This window comes from Labeo rohita, chromosome 14 (assembly GCF_022985175.1).
Source record: "Labeo rohita strain BAU-BD-2019 chromosome 14, IGBB_LRoh.1.0, whole genome shotgun sequence".
Taxonomy (NCBI): Eukaryota; Metazoa; Chordata; class Actinopteri; order Cypriniformes; family Cyprinidae; genus Labeo; species Labeo rohita.
In genome coordinates this window covers 16,506,771-16,530,306 of record NC_066882.1, presented here as the reverse complement: position 1 = coordinate 16,530,306, position 23,536 = coordinate 16,506,771, and the positions used below count along the sequence as shown (strand labels likewise).

Genomic DNA, 23,536 nt, shown 5'->3' with positions numbered 1-23,536 from the left:
TCACTTCCGCTCTCTTTCCTATGAATCTGCTCAACTGTAACTTCAACCCAGTATTGTGGTCACTGCAATTATGATTTTCTCTCACCTTTCATTGTCCATTTTCAGTCTCTCCAGCTCCTTCTCGCTCTCCACCTGCCCTTGTGTCACTTTCTCCATTTTCTGTCTCTCCACACGTATCGATTCCTCAGCCGCCTCCAACTGTGCTTTTCGCTCCAACAACTCCTTATATCTAGACAAGTATGGTATTTACAACATTTTGTAATCTTTAAATCAAAAATACTTTGATAAATCAATATGTAATTTAGTTTATTTTAGCTACTGTAAATTCATGACTTTAACATCAGATAAAACATATGGAACAACTATTACTTTAACAATAATAAACCAACACTATAATAGTTATGTTTATATAAACATAGTATATGGGGGTTATGTATAAAAGTATTACATGCAAAAATTTAGTGTAATACAAAATCTGTGGGTGAGTGTGTGTGCTGTGCTGTTTTATTTTAGTAAAAAAAAATTAGGTAATAATACTTTTTGGAATCTACACTTATTTTACTAATTTTTTACTAAACTGTAAGTCATGTTAACTGTTTTATATTCATATTTCGATTTATCTCAGATTTACTTAAAACAAGATAACCTAAAAAATTACATATTATCTAAAAGTATTGTTATTATTAATTAATTTATTAAGTAAATAAACAAATAACCTTGCCTTTTTTCGCCTAGACCACTTATGTGAGTGTGCTAAATATATTACTAATAAATTATTACAAACTATTTTATTAAATAAATTACTAAAAAAAATAACCTTACTTTTTTTTTTTTTTTACTGTTTGACGTCTTATGTGATTAAACTCAAATTATTATTTATGAAACAAATTTTTATATATCAATTTATTGTCAAATAAATAAATGGTTAGTAATTTGTTATTAAAATACTTAAACAAACTCCCATTTTTCCCCTCTTTGACTCCTTATGTGAATAAGCTCAAATGATTTATAAAAAAATTATTATAAATTCATTTATTTTCAAATAAATAGTTATTATTTTATTACAAAATTAATTAAATAAAAAACTCATTTTTTTCTCATTGACCTCTTTGGTGAATAGGCTTCAATTATTTATTCAATTATTATTCATTTATTTTCAAATAAATGGTTAGTAATTTATTATTAAATTAATTAAATAACCTAATTTTTGACCTCTTATGTAAACAAGCTAAAATGATTATTTATTAAACAAATTATTATAAATTCATTTATTTTCAAATAAATAAATGGTTAGCAATTAATTAATTAATTAACCTCATTTTTTTCTCTTTGACCTCTTATGTGAATAAGCTAAAATGATTATTTATTAAACAAATTATTATAAATTCACTCATTTTCAAAAAACAACAATTTAGTAATGTATTATTAAATTACATAATTAACCTCACATTTTTCCTCTTTGACCTCTTATGTGAATAAATTTTTTTTTAAACAAATTATTATACATTAATTTGTTTTCAATAAATAAATGATTAATTTATTATTAAAATAATTAAATAACCTTTTTCTTTTTCTTCCTCTTATGTGAATAAGCTAAATTATTATGTATTAAACAAATAAATTAATTTATTTTCAAATAAATAAATGATTATCCATTTATGATTAAATTAATAAAATAAATGAAACTTGTCTAAGACACTGTACCTGGCCTCAGTGTCTTTATATTGAGCTTCTAGACTGCGACTGCTGCTTTTCAGTTTACTGTGTTTGACCAGCAACTCTTCTAACTCCGCCTCCTGTCTCTGTTGCAGAGCTGTCAATCTATCATGATCCCGCCTTATAGCCTCTAAGCGCATCACTGACTCCTCCTTCTCCTTAAGCCACACCCTTGACTCCGCCTCCAGAGCGGCACAGCGCAGTTCGCTCTCATTGCAACGGGCCAACACCGCCGCATGTTCGGAGCTCAGAGACGCCTGCTCCACCTAAGTGAGAGGAAAGAGGGTAAAATAAAGCAGATATAATGAAAGTGTGGTCAATCGTGCGGAAATAACCTGTTTATGAAAAGCCTGTATAATTTAAAGTGGTGTAGTTTTATGCTCCATCAACGGTATGATTGAAACCCAGTAGTGTCCACCCACTTTAAAATCTAATTTAGATTTAAACAAATGTCACTTTCTAAAATACCCCAGCCTTTATTTCAGTGTCAAGAGTCCATTTTGAGACCAGCAACCCACACTCAATCAAGCACTCACCTGTAGTTTGGTGTTGAGGGCCTGTAATTTAGCACAGTTCTCTTGCAGCGAGATGGAGTGGCGCTGCAGGGCGTCCAACTGCTCTCTGAGCTGAGCACAGGCTGACTGAGACTGAGTCAGCTGAGACAGCAACACCTCCCGCTCTCGCTGCAGCACTGCATTCTGGGATACAACCAGAGGCATAGAGTTCAGCATACAAGTTTATATCCATTCATTTAGAATGTAATCAGAATCCCTGGATGGGGTTAATGATGTTTAAATAAAGCAATACGTGAAGTGGCCTCGCGGGGCCTAAAACCTAATGACATTTCAGTGTGTTTTGCATTTTATCTCACCTCCCTCTCTGTATTTATCAGTCTTTGACTCAACACCTCCTGGCTGCCGTTGTCAGTTTGTGCCGTTGTGTGTGCTTGTTTGTTCCTTGTGTTTTCAGAGTCTTCTGCTGCGTCGATAGAGTCTGTAGGCCTTGAGCTCTGGCTGTGGTTAACCTTATCTACAATACTGACAGTGGCCTCTTGGGGCCTTTCTGACAGCGGTGGAGACTGTCTATTTGATTCACAACTCTCGATTCTCTGCGTGTGTGAGTCAGGAGGTGAAAAAGCAACCTCTGGAGACGATCGTTGCTGTTGTGTAGCTGCCATTTCAAGCTTGGTCTGCAGCTCTTCGAGCGTTCGGTTCAGCTGCGCGATTTGACTGGATAACTCTCGGGAATGGGCGCTCTCATTAGCCAGATCCTGGTTGTGAGTGGGATATTAAAGTTAGACAATTGCTGTACCCTACCAGCTTTATCTAGAACTAACCAATGTGCCTCTTTAGGAAAACCTGAGCAATAACGGCTTTCATTAATCTCACAAAGATGCATTTTCAGCAGTTGTCCGAGGAGGGGAAATCTAATTGTGCTGAGGATTTTCAGATAAAAAAGCTACTAGAAAACAATTATCTAGTTCAAAGGAAATATTCAAAGAGGCCCATTTTGCAAAATCTCAGCTCAGTGGGACCTCCAGGCAAACATAACTGCAGAAATATGGTGCACCGAAGCGCTATAGTAATTGCATTTATCATTCGAATCTCGCATATAAACACTTTGAATACTGCACAGACCTCTGTTAGAGAGTCAATCTGGACCTTGCTCTCAGCGTTGAGCGTACCGAGCTGCAGATTCTCCTTCTGCACCTCCTCGAACTGGGCACATGTCTCTTTGAGCTGAGAAAGCTCCTGACACATGCGTCTGTGGGCAGATGACAGATGTAGGGAGTGATACACATAATATTCTTATGCCGTGTTATTTATTTCATAAGACCAGAAAGGACTTTGACCAAGGGTTTTGTATGAAATAAATAGTTCACAAAATTCTTAAAGGAGAAGTCCGCTTCCAGAACAACAATTAACAGATAATGTGCTCACCCCCTTGTCATCCAAGATGTTCATGTCTTTCTTTCTTCAGTCGTAACAGAAATTGTGTTTTTTGAGGAAAACATTTCAGGATTTTTCTCCATATAATGGACTGATATGGTGCCCAGAGTTTGAACTTCCAAAATGCAGTTTAAATGCAGCTTCAAAACAATCCCAAATGCGGTTGTAAACGATCCCAGCTGAGGAAGAAGAGGAATACTATTTAAATACTTTTTAATCTCAAACACTCGTCTTGTCTTGCTCTCCCTGAACTCTGTGTATTCTGGCTCAAGACAGTTAGGGTATGTCGAAAAACTCCAATCGTTTTTTGTCTCTCTCAACTTTTAAAACAATTTCAAAATCATCCCACACCACTGCAGAAGCACCGACCCAGTCTTTGCGAAGTGAACATGCTAAGAAGATCAAACACCCTTAACAAAAAAGGTTATATAGGACGATTTTGAAGTTGAGGAAGAACATGAGATGGGAGTTTTTCAACATACCCTAACTGTCATGAACAGGAAAAAAAACAGAGGTCAGAAAGAGTAAGACAAGACAAGCGTTTGAGATTAAAAAGTATATAAATTGTATTATTTTATGAAAATAACCAATCGTTCGCTAGATAAGACCCTTCTTCCTCGGCTGGGATCGTTTACAACCGCATCTGGGATCATTTGAAGCTGCATTTAAACTGCATTTTGGAAGTTTAAAATCGGGGCACCATATGAGTCCATTACATGGAGAAAAATGCAGAAATGTTTTCCTCAAAAAACTATTTCTTTACGACTCAAGAAAGAAAGACATGAACATCTTGGATGACAAGGGGGTGAGTAGGTTATCTGTAAATTGTTGTTCTGGAAGTGGACGTCTCCTTTAAGCAATTTGATATGAGCAACAGAGAGATGAGAACCAGTGATTTTAAAGTTTTGAAAGCTGTGGTAGAAGATTATTAATAGTAAATAACTACTTGAACTTAGGTGAAAAAAAATGAAAAACAAAAATGCCCCATAAATTCAAGATAAAGCGGCAAAAAATGCCCCTGCACAATTACAGCTGTCGCGATTAAAATGAAATGTAAAAATGAATGAAAAGTGTCAATTCACGGAATTACATTTAGATTCACTCACACTGCATTAGCTTTTACGCACTGTTTTGTGCAGCGTTGAGCCTTATAACCAATCAAACGTGTTTCTGTTTAATTTAGGAATGTATCGGCCAATCAGAGGCGCTTAGATTAGTCATCGCTGAAAGCGCTGAAGCTATTGATGAGTGCGCACGCTCGTGAATTCCATTATTATAAAAAACACAGTGCAGATATTCAGTTATTATAATGTGAGTTTTTACATAACCTGTGCTAGACTTGGCAAATGTCACTGACATGTTTGTCTATGAAGCCGAATGTGATGTGCCCAAAATTAAACAAAAATGCTTTATATCATTGTCTATTTCGCATATGGTAAGAGTTTTACCATTTAATGCACTTTGTTATTCTTCTGGTTATTTCCTTACAGCGGCTAATGAACCAGAAGTCTTGCACATTCACAGAAAATGGCTTTTTCCGTGTTGAAAAATAAGGTGGATATATGTATAAAGATTCATCGTATTGATTTGGAATGACACAAAGGTAAATAAATAATGAAACAATATTGTTTTCGGTGACACATTTCAATAAGTGCAAAGATCTTTTTGCATGTACTTATGTCTGTACCTGTTTTGTGCTTCTAGGCTGCAGGCTCGTTGGTTGCCATGTTCTAGGGCAGATGTTGTGCTTTCCAGTTGCTGTCTAAGTCTGGACATTTCTCGTTCTCTTTGTCGTAGTTCACGCCGTTGACTGTCCAACTCTGCCTGACACGCCTCCTTCTCCTGTTCCAGTCGCATAACATCAAGCAGGGCTTCTTCCCGCCCTCGAGTCAAAGACTCCGCCTCCACGCCAGATTCTCTCAGTTCAGCTTGTAGCTCTTCTTCATGCCGCTTGGCAGACTCTAAGGTCCGTCCCAATCTCTCAAGGTCTGCCTTAAGGTTTTGGTTGGTCAGCTCTAGCTGATCACCCTATGAGAAAATAGTTTGCTTAGTTCAGTTCAGTCAACAAATAAAAAGTGCTCTCAATTGTTAAAAACAAAAACGAATTAATCACACATTTTTTCTGAAATTAATCGCAATTAATCACAATTAATCCCACCATACATTTTTTAAATATACTTTTATATTGCAAATATTTCACACTAAATCTTCAAAATAAAGTATAAAACATAAAGACAGTGTATTTTTAATATTTGTTACATTTTGTTTTTATGACTGAAGGTCAGTATCACTGATACCAATTTTACTGATGTCTCTGGGAAATAGTTTTTTTTTTCCTAATATTTAACCATTGACTATAACCATTAAACATTACAGCATACTTGAGAGCTATCAATTTTAACATTTATTAGACTTTTAAAAATAATAACTTTTCCATTTGTTGACACGACATGGTTAAATTCAGATGGCAAATATCATATACTATGTTGGGTGTCCATCTTAGAAATAATCACCATGTTTAGAATGAAACCATCATATTTAACATGCTATTTAACATGCTATTAATCATATCATATAATCATATTATATAATAAAATATAATTTGTTGTTACTACTGTAAATCTATATTAAATTTTTATGGGATCTCCTTTGGTCAGAATCTTTACGTTTTGAAATGATTTTGTTTCTGTATTTTAAAATATATGTTTTATATTAACATTTTAATGACAGTATATTTATTGAACAAAAAATAATTATTTTATTTATGAAAACAAACAGAAAATAGTACAGACTTTGCTAAAATGATTGTTCTGAACAAGTATTAACTTATACATAAAAAAAAAAAACTTATTTTAGGGAAAGTATTTGTATCAATACTGTGTGCCTTTACCCCATGCTGGTGGGCCTTTTACCCCATGTGTGGGGTAAAATGCCCCCTTGCCACCTCATACATTTATGAGATTTTTTTAACAAAATAAACAACTTGTATGATTTATTTTTTTACACAAAACATGTTGCTCCATAAATGTTCAGTACAAATGTATGTATTTTTCTGTAATCATATTCTTCGGGCACAGTGAAAAGCACATTTTTTCTTAGGGGGCGCCTTTAGCCCCATTGTACCCTACAGGCTACAGCACGTGAACAGCGCCGCATTTGTGCCTGCAATTAAAGTGCACGTGCTACGAGCACAGTATAATGGCTGACAGGACAGCACTAAAAAAAAAACCCTCAAGATTTGAAGGAGTAGTTGAGCTAAAAATAAATATTCTGTCATAATTTACTTATGCTTGTATCTCTATATACTGTTAAGGCTCCATGAAATACACAAGACATTTTTACATTGCTCTTTTCCATACAACAGAAGAGAATGCAGAACGGAGCGTCAAAGTCAAAGAAAAGCCTTTATTGTCACTTCAGATCTATTTAATGCCTCTTTACTGAATAATAGCATTAATTTCTTTCAAAGCAAAAATCTTACTGACGTAAAAGTAATCTATGACTATGGCTAAATTGAAAGGCTTTTGAAGCAATATTTTAGCTTTCCCCATGGATTTAATTTGAAATTTAAATGGTTTTGCACTGAAAATCTTTCCTTTCAGCACAATTCTCAAATCTACATATTTAAAGTTGGCATATCATGTTCAGTCAAGAGACATGCACGAACCAATGGCATTACTGACGTTAAAAATGGCATGAAGCATCTTTATACTCCAAGTTTGAATATGCAAATGAGGATTAAGAAATGGAAACTTGTACACTTGTATCTAGCATTTTGGTGTGGTCATCACACAAATCCATATAATACAGTACATATGGACTTATATGTATTTACAGTTGAGGTCAAAAGTTTACACACACCTTGCAGAATTTGCAAAATGTTCATTATTTTATCAAAACAAGAGGGATCATATGAAATGCATGTTATTTTTTTTATTTAGTACTGGCCTGAATAAGATATTTCACATAAAAGACTTTTACATATAGTCCACAAGAGAAAATAGTTGAATTTATAAAAATTACCCAGTTGAAAAGTTTACATACACTTGATCCAACATGTTACCTTTTTTTTTGTTTTTTTTTGTTTTTTTGTTTAGTGTTAGTGGTTCATGAGTCCCTTGTTTGTCCTGAACAGTTAAGCTGCCTGCTGTTCTTCAGAAAAATCCTTCAGGCCCCACAAATTCTTTGGGTTTTCAGCATTTTTGTATATTTGAACTCTTTCAAACAATGACTGTATGATTTTGAGATCCATCTTTCACACTGAGGACAACTGAGGGACTCATACGCAACTATTACAGAAGGTTCAAATGCTCACTGATGCTCCAGAAGGAAAAACGATGCAGTAAGAGCTGGGGTGTAAACTTTTGAACAGAATGAAGATTCTTATTTTGCCTAAATGTCATATTTTTGTCATTTAGTACTGCCTTTCAGAAGCTACAGAAGGTACTTACATGACAAAATAAGTTACATTTACCCAGATTTTCATATTAAAAAAGTTTTCTTAATGTATCACAGTGAGCATTTGAACCTTCTGTAATAGTTGCATATGAGTCCCTCAGTTGTCCTCAGTGTGAAAAGATTGATCTCAAAAGTCACTGTTGGAAAGGGTTCAAATACACCAAAATGCTGAAAAACCAAAGAATTTTGGGACCTGAAGGATTTTTCAGAAAAACTGCAGGCAGTTTAATTGTTTAGGACAAACAAGGGACTCATGAACAGTATTAAATAAAAAATAACATGCATTTTGTATGACCCCTCTTATTTTAGTAAAATAATGAACATTTTGCAGATTCAACAAGGTGTATGTAAACTTTTGACCTCAACTGTATATACCTTTATGGTGCTTCTTAATCTTTTAAGGCTTGACAGCCTTAGTTCTCATTCACTTTCACTGTATATATTTTACATATAAGAAAGCATGAGTTTCATGAGTTTGGATAACATGAGGGTCAGTAAATGATGACAGATTTTGATTTTTCTGTAAAATACCACTTTAAAGAGCAATTATCATCTATTGGTGTCTCATTACTGTTACCCATGCTGATTCTCTGCCCATTGTGTTTTTGATATCCACTCATTGTTACTGCATAATTTTAAAGTAGGCACCATTAATCTTAATATTTCCCCAGTCATGTAATCCATATCTTTGTAGTACAGCAAAAGGCCGAACTAATAACCCGCCTCACCTTGCGCACCGCGGCCCTGAGCGAGTCTACGGTGCCTCTGAGAGTCTCTCTCTCCCTCTCCAAGGCTGTTCTTTCTCCCTCTAATTGAGCAATCACTGCATCCTGCATTTTCTGAAACTCCACCTGACTGCGCAGACGCATCAGCTCCTCCTCCTGCTGCATAGATTCACCCTGCAGCACCTGACAAATAAATATAGTAAGTGGTTATTTAGCAGATGCTTTTATCTGAAGCAAATCAAAGTGGAGTGCTGTGCTTGAAGGCACAATGGTGATGATTCATGGTTCGTTCTTTGAGGAAATCAGGCCGGCATCTCTTCGATTGCAATCCTGGCTCATTATGCCATATGATACAATGAGTAAAAGTGGAAAAAGTCATCATTGTGAGAAATAGCGCTTGTTTTACACGGGTCAAGTAACCATATTGGATGTCTATCTTAATTGCTAGTGGCAGGGAGTTTCGTGAGTCATTGCCGTTATCGACTAGACCGGTTGAGTGGATTGTAAAGGAGATTGTGCAATGATGTAATTAGGTTTTTCTGCGTCATAAGTTGACAGTTCATTACCTCTATCTGTTTCCTAGCCTCCACAAGGCTCTCTGCTGCCTTTTTCAGCCGTTGGTTCTCAGCCTCCAGGAAAACCAGCTTATGCTCAGCCTCCAAGACCTTCTTACTCTGCTCTGCCAGTTTGGAGCGCAGATCCTGGGCTAAAGTGGTCTGCCTATCCACCTCTTCCAGGGCCTGCTGAAGCTGGCTATGCAGGGCAAGGGCATCCTGGGAGAATTTATCTTCTTCTGTCTTCTGCGCTTCAGCGCTGTATGGCTGAGATGTCTCTTCTGTGATGTCATTCTTCCTTTCAATTTCTTTCTCACCCTCGGCCTCTCCTCTCTCTTTGGTGTTCATTTCATCTATAACCTTCTTTTTTCTCTCACTGAGGATTATGTCGCCCCCCTCTCCCCCCTCTCCTTCTCTCCGGGCTTTTATTACGCCTTCTTTTCCATCGTGTTTCTCTCTCCTCGTGTCATTTCCCTCGCATTCCCCTCTTGGGATTACTGGCTTTTTCCCTTCTTTTCCCTCCGAGGCTGTTCTCTCTTCCTCTAGGTCTTTCCGTTTCTGTTTTGTCCTCAGCTCCTCGAGATTTATCTTCAAGCTGCTATTTTCATTCTTCAGACACTCCATCTAGCAGTTGAAAGAGAAATGACAGGACCCGATTCAAAAAAAGTTGAGACGAGGACAAAATGACAGTAGACAAAACGCTTAGAATAACTGTCTTTAAATCCATCTAAAGTGCCTCACTTCCTTGAGGGTGCTTTGAAGCTTTTGTGAGAGTTGGTCCAAGCGTCTCTGGAGCTCTTCAGTCATCTCAGGGGAGTTGGCCTGCTGAGCCTACATGAGAGACGGGAACATGGGAAACCTGAGAATTTACATGAATCAGTTTGAATCAGTTTGTAACCCGAGGATGAAAATGTCGGAACATTCACTGACCTCTCGTTCAGCTTGAAGGAGCTCTAGTCGTCGTCTCAGTTCAGCGTTCTCGTTTTCAGCTCCCAGAAGCCTTAGCGAGGAAGCCTCTTTCACCTCCTCACTCAGAGGCTTCAGATCTAAACAACATAACAGATACACATGTACATGTTGTTCCTTTACAACTAGACAAAAAGGCACTCTCCAAAACCTCTGTTCCTCTTTTAAAATGGGCTGCCAACCTCCACTCGAACTGCTGAGACCACTGCAACTTTCAAGAAGCAGTTTACACCATTAAACGATGCACTTACCTACTCACACTCGTATTTTAAATAACAACTTTTTTCTCTGCATTTCTCCTTCTCTCTTGTTTGCTACCTAATCTAGTTGTCAAATAAACCTGGCATTGTACACTTAAAGTCAAAACATTACATACACCTTGAAGAATCTGCAAAAAGTACTGACCTGAATAAGATATTTCACATAAAAGAGAAAATAATAGTTGAATTTATAAATAAAACGACCCTGTTCAAAAGTTTACATACACCTGATTCTTAATACTGTGTTGTTACCTGAATGATCTATGGCTGTTTTTTTTTTGTTTGTTTGTTTGTTTAGTGATAGTTGTTCATGAGTCCCTTGTTTGTCCTGAACAGTTAAACTGCCTGCTGTTCTTCAGAAAAATCCTTCAGGTCTCACAAATTCTTTTTGTTTTTCTGCATTTTTGTGTATTTGAACCCTTTCCAAGAATGACTGTATGATTTTGAGATCCATCATCTGACACTGAGGACAACTGAGAGACTCATACGCAACTATTACAGAAGGTTCAAACGCTCACTGATGCTCCAGAGGGAAACACGATTAAGAGACGGGGGGTGAAAACTTTTTGAATTTGAAGATCAGGGTAAATTTAACTCATTTTGTCTTCTGGGAACCATGTAGGTATCTTCTTAAGCTTCTGAAGGGCAGTACTAAATGAAAAAGAAATATGCTATTTTGGCAAAATAAGGAAAATGTACACATCTTTATTCTGTTCAAAAGTTTACACCCCTGGCTCTTAATGCATAATTTTTCCTTCTGGAGCATCAGTGAGCATTTCAACCTTCTGTAATAGTTGCCTATGTTGTCCTCAGTGTGAAAAGATGGATCTCAAAATCATACAGTTATTGTTGGAAAGGGTTTAAATACACGAAAATGCTGAAAAACCAAATCATTTGTGGGACCTGAAGGAATTTTCTGAAGAACAGCAGGCAGTTTAACTGTTCAGAACAAACAAGGGACTCATGAACAACTATTACCACAGCTGTGGATCATTCAGGTAACAACACAGTATTAAGAATCAAGTGTATGTAAAAGTTTGAACAGGGTCATTTTTATAAATTCCACTATTATTTTCTCTTGTGGACTATATGAAATGTCTTTTATGTGAAATATCTTATTCAGGTCAGTACTAAATAAAAAATAACATGCATTTTGTACGATCCCTCTTATTCTGGTAAAATATTTAACATTTTGCAGATTCTGCAAGGTGGATGTAAACTTTTGACTTCAATTGTATATTACGAATATTGTTGGCTCATTGAAAAATTACTTTTGTTCCTGTTTTTATAAGTCACGTTTTAATAAAAGCATCTCCTAATGTTATTAAATGGATAGTTCACCCAAAAATAAATAATTCACACATCCTCATGTCATTTCAAACCCATAAGACTTTAGTTAGTCTTTGAAACACAAATTAAGATGATTTTTAATGCAGTCTGAGAGCTTTTTGTCCCTCCAAAGAAAGTTCAGGTATACAAAATTTAGAAAGGTATCTCAAAATGAATCCATATTAGTTTATTCTTAATCTAGTTTCGTGAAGCTATATGATTTTCTAAGTTTTGGTTATTTGTACTTTCAAATGAGTGACAGAAACCTATCAGGTTTCATTAAAAATATATTTAACCAAAGTCTTATGAGTTTGGAATCACATGAGGGTGAGCAAATGATCAAATGAGTTGTCATTTTTGAGTGAACTATCTCTTTAAGTATTAGTTTACTCAAAAATGACATTTCTGTTGTCAGCTCATGAGAAGCAAGGCAGGATGTTTTTGCTGTTTTCCACACAATAAAATATGGATGAACACTGTCAAGCTTAAGAACAAAAAGCTACATGAAAGTGTTATTTGTAAAACTCTTTGGAGATCAGCGCTGTCTGTTCCCCTTCATCTTCACTGTATGGAAAAGAGTATCTAGAACAATGATAATCTTTTCCTTTTGTGCTTCACAGAAGAAAGAACAATATAGAGGTTTGGAAAGATATGAGGGTATGTGAACATTGGCAGAATTTTCTAGATAAATTATTCTTTTAAGATTGAGTCTTATTGATAGAGTGAAATGTAAATGTATGCATGCATAAATGTCTTTTCCTGAACACAACAGCTTGATTTGCATATACATGATTGACATGCATATACATGAAGTCAATTAATGGTCTACCGATGGCCGTTGAGTCATAATATCAAATATCATAATATCAAACCTACCAATCTCAGGCATGTTTATTTCTTGAACGTCCTCGTCTGACTCAAGCTCTGATTGGAGGAAATGCTGATGAGTCACATTTTGACTGACACCCACAGAATGAACCTGACGCTTGAGTTCCACCTGCAGACTCATATTCATCTCCAACAGCTCGTCTACCCTCTGTCTCTCAACATCTCGCTCCTACACAAATGCAATTACATACCAATAAAGCATTATGAATATAAATCATACATTTTGAGAAGAATGCAATTCTTTCATTTAACCTTCATACATTCTAAAGTACATTTTAGAAGTGTTCTTCCAACCTAATTTAATTAAGCAAAATTGAGCTCCACAGTCACAAACGGCCGCATAGCAATAAAACACTATAAGTTCATAAAGTCATTCATACACCCTCCATATCCACAAGCTTCTGCCTGAGAAGAAGATTTTCCTTCTCCAGTTCCCGCAGAGCAGTGCAGCGCGCGCGAGCGTCAGACAGCTGCTCATCCAGAAGCGCCTTGTTCTCTTGCAGCGAGGCGCAGTACTGCTGCTGCTCCTGTAGGGCCAGAGAAAATGAGTGTTAAAGAAATCGTTCAAACTTTCATGCTGTTCCAAACCCAAACCTCACTTACTTTCTTTGGTGATATTTTTGCAGTACGTTCACGCTGCTAATCAGGGACTCTTTATGCATGTGTTTTATGACTGATCACAACTTATTTTTGAAACTTTTATTCTACTTATTCTAAGTTGATCATATCATTACTAACTATCCAATAATTAACTAATATTTAGTTTTTGATTCGGTTTCAATAAATTCAACATCGATTTTTCAGTACAGTACAAATTTCAAGGAAAACAAATCTCTCAACTAATGCTGTAAAATACACATGTGAGTCAGTTGGTACTACATTACTATAATATTGAAGGTTAAAATGAACTGATTTTAATTATGTTACATTGTTTACAAGCTGTTGTACTGACATCTTTCCGTGGTTGAAACACTGATTGGGCGGTTACATGAAACAGGATATGGATTTTGGTAAGTACTCTTTTTTTTTTCACTATAATAAAAACAGAATTTGAAAAATGAGGCTTTGTTTCATATCAAAAGTAACAAAGCACAAAGCTTATTGCGATTTATTGGATGGGAGGCGCACTATAATGTTTTGTTCATTAACTGAAAACAGGCTAGACTAATCAATTCATGGGATTTAAATGGGGTCATCGGATGCAAACTTCACATTTACATGTTTGAACATTAATGTGTGTTGGGAGTGTATGTACAAATCTACCTTATAATGATAAAAATCCATGCAGTGGTTTTTAATTCAGCCCTCTGCTGAATACTGACTGTACGCCGATCCCTCTGCTTCACAGGTTACTTCCTGTTTGTATGGTATTTAGCAGAGGGCCTGGCTAACAGGCCCTTGCGAAGTATTGCCAGATCTTCTGACCTACTGAGCGTTTATTGTCATCATCTTGTCTTTCTTGTGTATGACCATTGCCTGCCTTGTTACGATTACGTTTATTGGATTACCCTGTGCTTTGTTGTTTTGGATTGGACTGCCTTTCAGTGTACGAACTTTGCCTGCCTCACGTTTACGATATCTGACTACTGGTTTGGACTTGTTTGCTGTGGATTCTAATAAACTACTGCGTATGGATCCTAACTCCGCTTCCGCCTCGTTACATCTACATAAATGCGTCTATGTTCGCGTGAATCATTTGTGATCCAGCTTTACCTACAGCAGAAGTGAGTATAAGGGGTTTTTTATGAATCTCTGGAATCACCTTTCCTAATAACGTGCTAGTTAGCAAGTTTAGTGGCTAAACGTGCTAAATGCGGCTAAAATAAACAATCTCTCAGAGCAGCAGAGCGAAGAGAGGGGCGGGGTGAGCAGAGCTCATTTGCATTTAAAGGAACAATCCATCAAAATGGGATGATTTTTGCAGAGCTCATTTTGACAAGGTAAAAAGGGTGTTGTTTTACACAACCATTGAGAATTTTTAACCAATGTATATTAGAGACTTTTCATTACGACTCTGAAGAATCAAATCAACTTGTGGAAAATGCATCCGATGACCTCTTTAAGAACCAATATTGTTTCGATATTGTTTTTACCCAGCCCTATTGCTGATAATTAAGCTTAAAAACAGAAATAAACTACATTTTAAAATATATTACAATACAACAGTTATTTTAAATTGGAATATTTACATTACCGTTTTGTTAGTGTACGTTGCTCTATTTAATGTATTTATAAATATCTATCTTCAAATTAGCATGGTGCAGCTTCATACAGGGTTTGACTAATTCAGTGGCTTATTCATTTAAAAGCAACTTCCTACAATTTAATTTACTTTCAGTTTTCTTTTTTTCTTCAGCTTTCATTTCTCACAACTGTTCGTTTGCCAGAAAAGAAGTAGCACAAAATATGACTCCATTTCCAAATTATAGCACTCCACTTTGTTATTCCTAATTACAAAGCATGATGATTCAGCCTGATGTATATCTCCTTCTCTACCTTCAGCTGTGTTCGGTACAGCTCCATGCTGCGGAGCCGATGTGTGCAGTTTTTCAGCTCCGCCTGCAGTTGTTCTACTCTGGCCGCACGCTCACGCAGACAGTCCAGCTCATCCTTCAGACCCCGACTCACACGCGCTTCCACCTGCAACGCTCGGTTCTGAGCCAAACGTACATAAAATGGTATGTCAGTGAAATCTGTCCAGTGTCCATACATTTATTAAAGACCATTACACAGTATTTATTATCAGTATAGTGTGCTCACTTCCTTCTGTAGTTTCTTGATTTCTTCCTCCATATTTTGCATTTCTTGCTTGTAATCCAGTAGCTGATCACCTTTATCCTCCCTTTAAAACATTTTAATGTGTAATTACTTTTAAAGATGAAGTGTGTAATTTCTGTGCCATAAAATGAAATTATAAAAATAATGACTGTTATAAGTCAATGTTGTTTCAGTCTACTTGTAAAGTCAATAAAACAATAAAAGTAACACTTTAGAATAAGGTGTCATTTGTTAACATTAGTTAATGTATTAACTAGCATGAACAAACAATAAACAATACATTTATTAAATTATTTAATAATCTTTGTTATCATGATAACAAATCATGCTGTCAAACGATTAATCACGATTAACTGCATCCAAAACAAGTTTTTGTTTGTATAATATGTATGTGTGTACTGTGTATATTTATTATGTATATATAAATACACCAATGCAATTTAAGAAAACATGCTGTTTATATATTACATTTATTTATATTATCAATTATATTAATATAAATACATGCATGTAAATACATGTAATTATAAAAAATCTGTGAGTATGTGAGTTTATTAATGTATACATAATAAATATGGGCTATATAATACACACGCATATATTATGTAAACAAAAACTTTTATTTTGTATGCGATTAATTGCGATTAATCGTTTGACAGCACAATTTGTGATTTTAATAATGCATTAGAAAATGCTAAAATTATCGTGAACTAAGATTAATAAATGCTGAATAAATTAATAAATTCATGTTTACTAATGTTGTTAACGAATGTAAAGTGTTACCAATATTTTAACATTGGTAAAATCACACACATTACTTTTAATAATTATAATAACAAAGGGAACTTGAATAAAATGAAGGTTTGGGGTGAGTAAGACTGTTTTTATTGTTTTTGAAACTACTGAAAATCTCTTATGCTCAGCAAGTCTGCATTACGAAATATTATTACAATTGAAAATAAGTGTTTTCTATTTTAGATCGTAATTATTTCTGTTTTGGCAATGCTGAATTTTCCTTGATACATTTCAGAGTTCTTTGATGAAAAGAAAGTTCAAACAAACAGCTTTATTTAATATATAAATCTTTTGTAACATTATAAGTCTTTACTACTGATTTTCTGTCTTTGCTGAATTAAAAAAAAATATTGCTGACCCTAAACTTTGAATGATAGTGTATATTGTTCACAAATAAACTCACAGTTCCTGTTTAAGTCGGCGTAGTTTAGCTTTGCTGTCTGCCAGCTGCACAGCCAGTCCTTCAGGAGGTCCATCTCCAAACCCACTTGATGTGGTTATGTGGGCTGTAGATGATTCCCGTTCCTGACAAAGCTCTGCTATTCTCTGAAAATCAAACAGAGACATCGAAAGCTGAAGAACAGGCCTTCTGAATACAACTGAGATTACTTGTACCTGAAAATGTCAGTCCGCCAAAACAAATTCTTCTCTAACCTCCAACTGTGTGTCTCGTTGGGCTAGCAGGTTTTGGATCTGTTTGGCCATGGAGCAGAAGAGAGTCTGCAGCTCGGCTCCGTTCAGCCCACACATGTCTCCGAACTCCAAAGGAAGAACTGCGTTTGGGTCCTGGGTCACCTGGAGCACGGTGGATCACAGGGTTAGTTGCCCAATATATAAATGTGACCATGAACCACAAAACCAGTCTTAAGTAGTACAGGTATATTTGTAGCAATAGCCAACAATACATTGCATGGCTTAAAATTGTTGATTTTTCTTTTATGCCAGAAATCATTAGGATATTAAGTAAAGATCATGTTCCATGAAGATATTTTGTAAATTTCCTACTATAAATATATTAAAACTTAATTTTTGTTTAGTAATATGCATGGCTAAGAACTTCATTTGGACAACTTTAAAGGTGATTTTCTCAATATTTTGATTTTTTTGCACCCTCAGATTCCAGATTTTAGGATATTGTGCTATCCTAACAAACCATACAGCTTATTTATTTAGCTTTCAGTATTGTAATTGACCCTTATTACTGGTCTTATGGTCTAGGATCACAAATGTGTTTAGTTTGAAATTATGTTTAGGATATGTTCAAAATGCACTGACCTCCTGTATGCAAAGTGCAAGCTCTGCTTGTGTATCAATGTCTAAGCACTGAATCTGCTGAATGAACGTTTCTTTCCTTTCACACTGGTGACAATGAGTCATAGGAACAGAGAGGAATGAATCACACACTGTACGCATCGATGTGTTTACATTAGTAACATTACACTCTAATAAATTTACAATGCTGAAACTGTGCATTAAAGATATTAAAAGTGTTTACAATCAGTGTTCAGTTACCTGTACCGCACAGCCTAGCAATAACAGTAGCAGTCGTCTGAGCTCTTCAACAGCACCCTCTATTGACAAGGAAACCAACATTACACCATAACATAATTACTAAAAAAACGTGCACTTTTTGATCATTTTTTGTTTATTTAATAATAATTAGAGTGAAAAATGTTCCTTTTTGAAATGTCAGAACTGCACCTGTCAGAGGATCTCGACCTAAAACAGCAACATTTGGTAGCGGCATCAGCACCAGCTGCTGTAGATTCTCCTGAAAGAGCAACACACGTGAAAGAAATGACAAGCATTTAAACCTCACTGGTGCTCTGCTGTCATCCCAGACAATGCACAAGTAAGAGGTTTAAGTATGACACGCATTAGAGCACAGAAGAAAGTTATTCATGTGCAGTCATGGCCAAAAGAAAACAAGTATGATTGTGGAAAATAGGCTTATTAATCTGCAGCAACTGACATCTCGTTCAGTATGACTAATGAGCCTGTTATAACACTGCTAATTTTCTAATGCTTTTAAAAATGACTTACTCTTACAAAAAGTACTGTGACAGTACCATGGTAAAGTGATATATAGGATGGTATTTAATGATTACCAAATTCAGTGGTATTTATACAATTCCAAAAAAATACCAACAATACCAACCATGGTACTTTTTGTAAGTATGCACTATCAGTCAAAAGTTTTTGAACAGTAAGATTTTTAATGTTTTTTTTGAATAAGTCTCTTTTGCTCACCAAGCCTGCATTTATTTGATCCAAAGTACAGCAAAAAACAGTACCATTTTGAAACATTTTTACTATTTAAAATAACTGCTTTCTATTTTAATATATATTTCAAAATGTAATTTATTCCTGTGATCAGAGCAAAAAATTTCAACATCATTACTCCAGTCTTCAGTATCATTATACATTATACTTCAGAAATCATTCTAATATGCTGATTTGCTGTTCAAGAAACATTTTTGTATTATTATTATTATTATTATTATTAATATTAATATTTTAAAAAGCTTAGTACATTTTTTCAGGAATCTTATTAATATGTTTTCAATATAATAATAACAATAAATGTTTTTGAGCACAAATCAGAATGATTTCTGAAGGATCATGTGACTGAAGTAAAACTTCAGCTTTGAAATCACAGGAATAAACTACATTTTTAAATATATTCAAATAGAAAACAGTTATTTTAAATAGTAAAAATATTTCAAAATGTTACTGTTTTTGCTGTACTTTGGGTTAAATAAATGCAGGCTTAATGAGCAAAAGAGACTCCATTAAAAAACATTAAACATTTTACTGTTCAAAAAGTTTTGACTGGTAGTGTATGTAGAAATTTGCTAACACTGTAAAAACAAAAAAAGTGAAGTATATGTGAATAAAAAAGTGTGAAGGCAAAAAGTTGAGTGAACATGGTGAAATTGTTTTAAAAAAATGGTGACAGTTAAATGCAGTGTTATTTTAGTATTAATAGTGTTATTTATTAACATTTTTAATTACCCACTTTTTGTCCTTCCAGTTTTCATTTTAATATTAGTTTTAAAATTTTAGTTGTTGTTGTTGTTTTTTAATATATTTCTCTTTAGCTATAATTTACTTTCATTTTAGTTTGAGTCATTTTGGTACTTAACCTAGCTGCCAGGGCAAAATTTCTGATTTTTGTTTTGTTTACGTTTATGCTTTTGATTCTTTATTTCAATCACCCTCTAACTGTCACTCTCATTTTTGAACACAGACATAAAAATGCACTATCCAGACTTAAATTTGTATAATTCATGAATGAAAACATTTTGTAATATGATTTTAATGTACATTTTCCGTGGTAATGCAATGTCTGATTTTAAAATGCCTTTCAAAGGATGAATTTTGAGATTTTAAATTTTGAACTGATATATCATTTCTTATGATTTCTAAAACGTGATAGGAAAAAAGGCAACAAAGAAAGTCTCAGAAGGTCAGAACTCATGTTATGATGTAAATTTTTTTTTTAAGTTGCACACTTGTGATATATAATAATCTTTTCCTACATAATTTGTAACACAAAAATATGGTAAAATATCTATTTAGGAGTCTTAGACCTTTTCAACAATGTACAGTTTGTCATAATTAGATTAGGATTTATTTGTAATATAGTGAAGTAAACCCACAGAGGGGACACTGACAGTTAAAGGGTTAAATGTAAATGAATTTTAATAGTTTTAGTTAGCAATACTGGTTGTTTAGAAAACAGCACCGTTTACTTCACATATGTCTCTTATACGTTCATAGAAATGTATGCGTCACTGGCCTATATTTAGTGTAATTATTAATCTATTTCCTCAAAGATAAACCGACTACTGTGCAGTCAGCAAGCACAGTTTATATTTTAAAAGCACTAATGTCAAAGATAATGCACGTCAAAACAACATCAAGCAAAACCAGTTTTTAGTTTTTTGCTACTGTTTTCTAATGACTATAAGCTTTTTGCGCTCTTTTTAATTTTAAAACGTCCGGAACATGCTTTGTGTGAAAAAAACAACAGTGCAAAAAAAAACATGTCCACCGCTAGGACATTTGAAACAAGAAGTGAAACCACAGAAACTTAAAAAAACAAACATGGCTAACTTGATCCACAGCTACAGAAGCAGTACATATTGTTCAGCGAGTTAGTGAACTGTCCATTCATACACTATTAACATGATTTTTACCATCAGGTGCTGGCAGCATTGTTATTTTAGTCAGGGAATCAAGATACATTATTTACAGTTGACGTCAAAAGTTTACATACATATTGCAGAATCTGCAAAATGTCAATTATTTGACCAAAATAAGAGGGATCATACAAAATGCATGTTATTTTTTATTTAGTACTGACCTGAATAAGATATTTCACATAAAAAATTTTTACATATAGTCCACAAGAGAAAATAGTAGATGAATTTATAAAAAAATGGCCCTGTTCAAAAGTTTACATACGCTTGATTCTGAATACTGTGTTATTACCCGAATGATCCACACCTGTGTTTTTGTTTTTGTTTAGTGAGTCTCTTGTTTGTCCTGAACAGTTAAACTGCCTGCTGTTCTTCAGAAAAATCCTTCAGGTTCCACTAATTATTTGGTTTTCCCGCCTTTTTGTGTATTTGAACCCTTTTTTAACAATGACTGTATGATTTTGAGATCCATCTTTTCACACTGATGACAACTGAGGGACTCAGTTGCAACTCAATATGCAAGTATTAAAGAAGGTTCACTGATGCTCCAGAAGGAAATACAATTTCTTGTGGACTATATACAAACATCATTTATGTGAAATATCTTTTTCAGGTCAGTACTAAATAACAAATAAGCATTTTGTATGATTTTTCAGATTCTGCAAGGTGTATGTAAACTTTTGACTTGAACTGTATTTCTTATGCTTTAACATAATGATTTGACTGATGCCTTAAATCAGTACCTGATAGTATGATCTCAAGTGTCGATTGAGGATGGAAAAGTTCTGCACCCTGAGAATCTTGTCGTCACCCACACTGTGGTAGATTTGTTCTACCTTTGGATTGGGATCACTGATTAAAGAAACCAAACAAACAACAAAAATGTCGCCATTAGCTGAGTCACTGTTGAACTATCATCAATGAATCGTCAGTCAGCTTTTACATAAGCTACATTATTTAAAACAAACAGATGATTTTTAAATTAACTGTTTAGACTTCAACTTTTCGAGTCTGTCTTACATGATCCTCAAGACCTCATTGAGGTAGACTCCATTGGTAAGCTTCAGGTACCGCCTCACGGCATTCTGGGAGGTGGAGTTTACTTCCATGTATTCCTGAGAGAGCAATCCATTCTCCTCCTCATCGACAATACCCTCAAATAGATGAACCTTACAGACAATGAAAACAATGCCCTGATCACATCAAAATGTCTATGACATATCAATATAACAGATCTTTGTTCACGGGTCCTATCTACATGAAGTCTTTGGGCTGTTGTCCAAACTGAAAGTTTCATTCTGACTCTAAATTCAAAAGAAATCAGTGAAATATCTTAAAATATCCCTCACTGTTCAAAATAGATCTGTTTCAAATCAGCTGTTTTACCTAGTCCAACTTAGTTATTAGCTGCAAAAACCAGACTGATAGGGTTTGTCCAGCTCTATCAGATTGGAACAAACCAGCTAACATGTTTCAAAACAAAGCTAAGGTGTTAAGTTTTCAGCAGGGAACAGTATAAATGTTAACCATTTGTTTATTTGTCAGTGTTCAGATTGAACTGTAAACAACATGAATTGATCAAAAATGATTTTTTATAGTTTCAATACTTCTGAACTGGTTTGAAAAGTTTACAAAACGTTCTATCGAACAAAAAAAGAAGATTATCAAAGAACTTTAACTGTTTTGCTTACCACCTACCCATGTAACAAGTGCACTTCCCATAAATTCTTCTAACATTTCCGTAACGGCTACGTCCATCTTCATGTACTCTACCTGACCAGCTTTATTCCTTAAAACACAACGGATTATTTAAATAATATACTTTGACGAGTACACTCATGGTTACCGTAATTCTCTTGACAAGATACTTTCAAGATAAAACTGTTTAACTGTTAACATCTTTGCTTTCTGTGCCTTTCCCTTCCTTCATTAGTCACACTTTCAAACCACACCGGAATCTAGAGTTGCACTGCATTTGGTCTGTTGTTCCCCTCTGCGCGTCCTCAGTATGACGCCCATGACGCGCGTTTCCACATCGAACAGAACAAGACCGCATTAGAACCTCATAGTCTGCCTATCTAGAAGGCATTTTGTGTTACATTTTGAGTTACACTCTCCACAAACGCGTTATGTCCGCGCCTTATTACACCAAACTGCTGTCTAGGTAGTCAGATCATTACGCGTTGAGACGCAACCTACGTGGGCAGAACAGAAAAATGAAATCTATTCATGTCAATGAAAGTCAAAGACAATGTACTAAAAATAAATAATGAAGGTTATATGCAAATGCATCTATGCATGATTTGCAAGGTGACCTGAGTGAGATTTTTATCGAACTTAAGAGCGACACAAGTGGAAAATTAAGTTTTTGCCGCTCTCTAATGGTGAAACGGTGTAGTGCGCTTAACAGTTAATGTCGTCTTTGGTCTTTGGTAACATTAGAAATATTTTATATTGTCATTTAAAATCTTTGAAATGTCTCCTGGCTAAATAAAACGACGTTTTTTATTGTAAATATTATACATTAAAAGTTCCTGGAATGACTAATCCACCAAAACGAGTTACTTAAACTATTATGATCACTAGTGCAGAACTAAATGCTTTTAATAAATAACTAGTGGCATGATGCAGTTATATTTCTTGTGTTGGCCCAATGTTGTGTTTTGTGTGTGAGTGCTTTGGCAGCAGTCATAGTATTAACCATCATCAAAGGGATAAAGAGATTTCAGGTGTCAGAACAGGACACCCAACAATATGGCCCGCGTAATCCTATTCATTTCTCTTTCACTCGCTCTTTGTCTCTCTCACTGCACAGGCAAAAGAAGGGGAAATACATTTAACACTACACATTTCACAAGGGAAGTTAACATCAGGCTAGTGTGAGGTAAGAAGTGTCCAAATGAAAAACACATT

General features: G+C 35.0%; 1 protein-coding gene across 2 annotated transcripts in view; it reads right to left on the bottom strand.

The window, feature by feature from the left end:
- The window catches only part of ccdc88b (coiled-coil domain containing 88B), a 31,740-nt gene extending 9,021 nt beyond the window's left edge, over nt 1–22,719 (bottom strand). The window contains exons 1-22 of one of the 2 annotated variants that reach the window (XM_051127788.1): nt 22,315–22,719; nt 21,644–21,792; nt 21,367–21,475; nt 18,120–18,189; nt 17,931–17,989; nt 17,694–17,777; nt 17,073–17,213; nt 16,822–16,964; nt 15,606–15,687; nt 15,342–15,500; nt 13,226–13,372; nt 12,834–13,014; nt 10,333–10,448; nt 10,144–10,233; nt 9,415–10,026; nt 8,852–9,031; nt 5,353–5,693; nt 3,354–3,480; nt 2,588–2,986; nt 2,253–2,414; nt 1,705–1,982; nt 86–229 (exon numbers count right to left, since the gene is read on the bottom strand). In XM_051127788.1, the coding sequence (XP_050983745.1) occupies nt 86–229; nt 1,705–1,982; nt 2,253–2,414; nt 2,588–2,986; nt 3,354–3,480; nt 5,353–5,693; nt 8,852–9,031; nt 9,415–10,026; nt 10,144–10,233; nt 10,333–10,448; nt 12,834–13,014; nt 13,226–13,372; nt 15,342–15,500; nt 15,606–15,687; nt 16,822–16,964; nt 17,073–17,213; nt 17,694–17,777; nt 17,931–17,989; nt 18,120–18,189; nt 21,367–21,475; nt 21,644–21,732 (3,713 nt within the window). In that variant the 5' untranslated portion in view covers nt 21,733–21,792; nt 22,315–22,719. The remainder of the gene's footprint in view (nt 1–85; nt 230–1,704; nt 1,983–2,252; nt 2,415–2,587; nt 2,987–3,353; nt 3,481–5,352; nt 5,694–8,851; nt 9,032–9,414; nt 10,027–10,143; nt 10,234–10,332; nt 10,449–12,833; nt 13,015–13,225; nt 13,373–15,341; nt 15,501–15,605; nt 15,688–16,821; nt 16,965–17,072; nt 17,214–17,693; nt 17,778–17,930; nt 17,990–18,119; nt 18,190–21,366; nt 21,476–21,643; nt 21,793–22,314) is intronic. The other variant, XM_051127787.1, reaches the window with a different exon arrangement.
- Between the last annotated feature and the right edge of the window lie 817 nt (nt 22,720–23,536).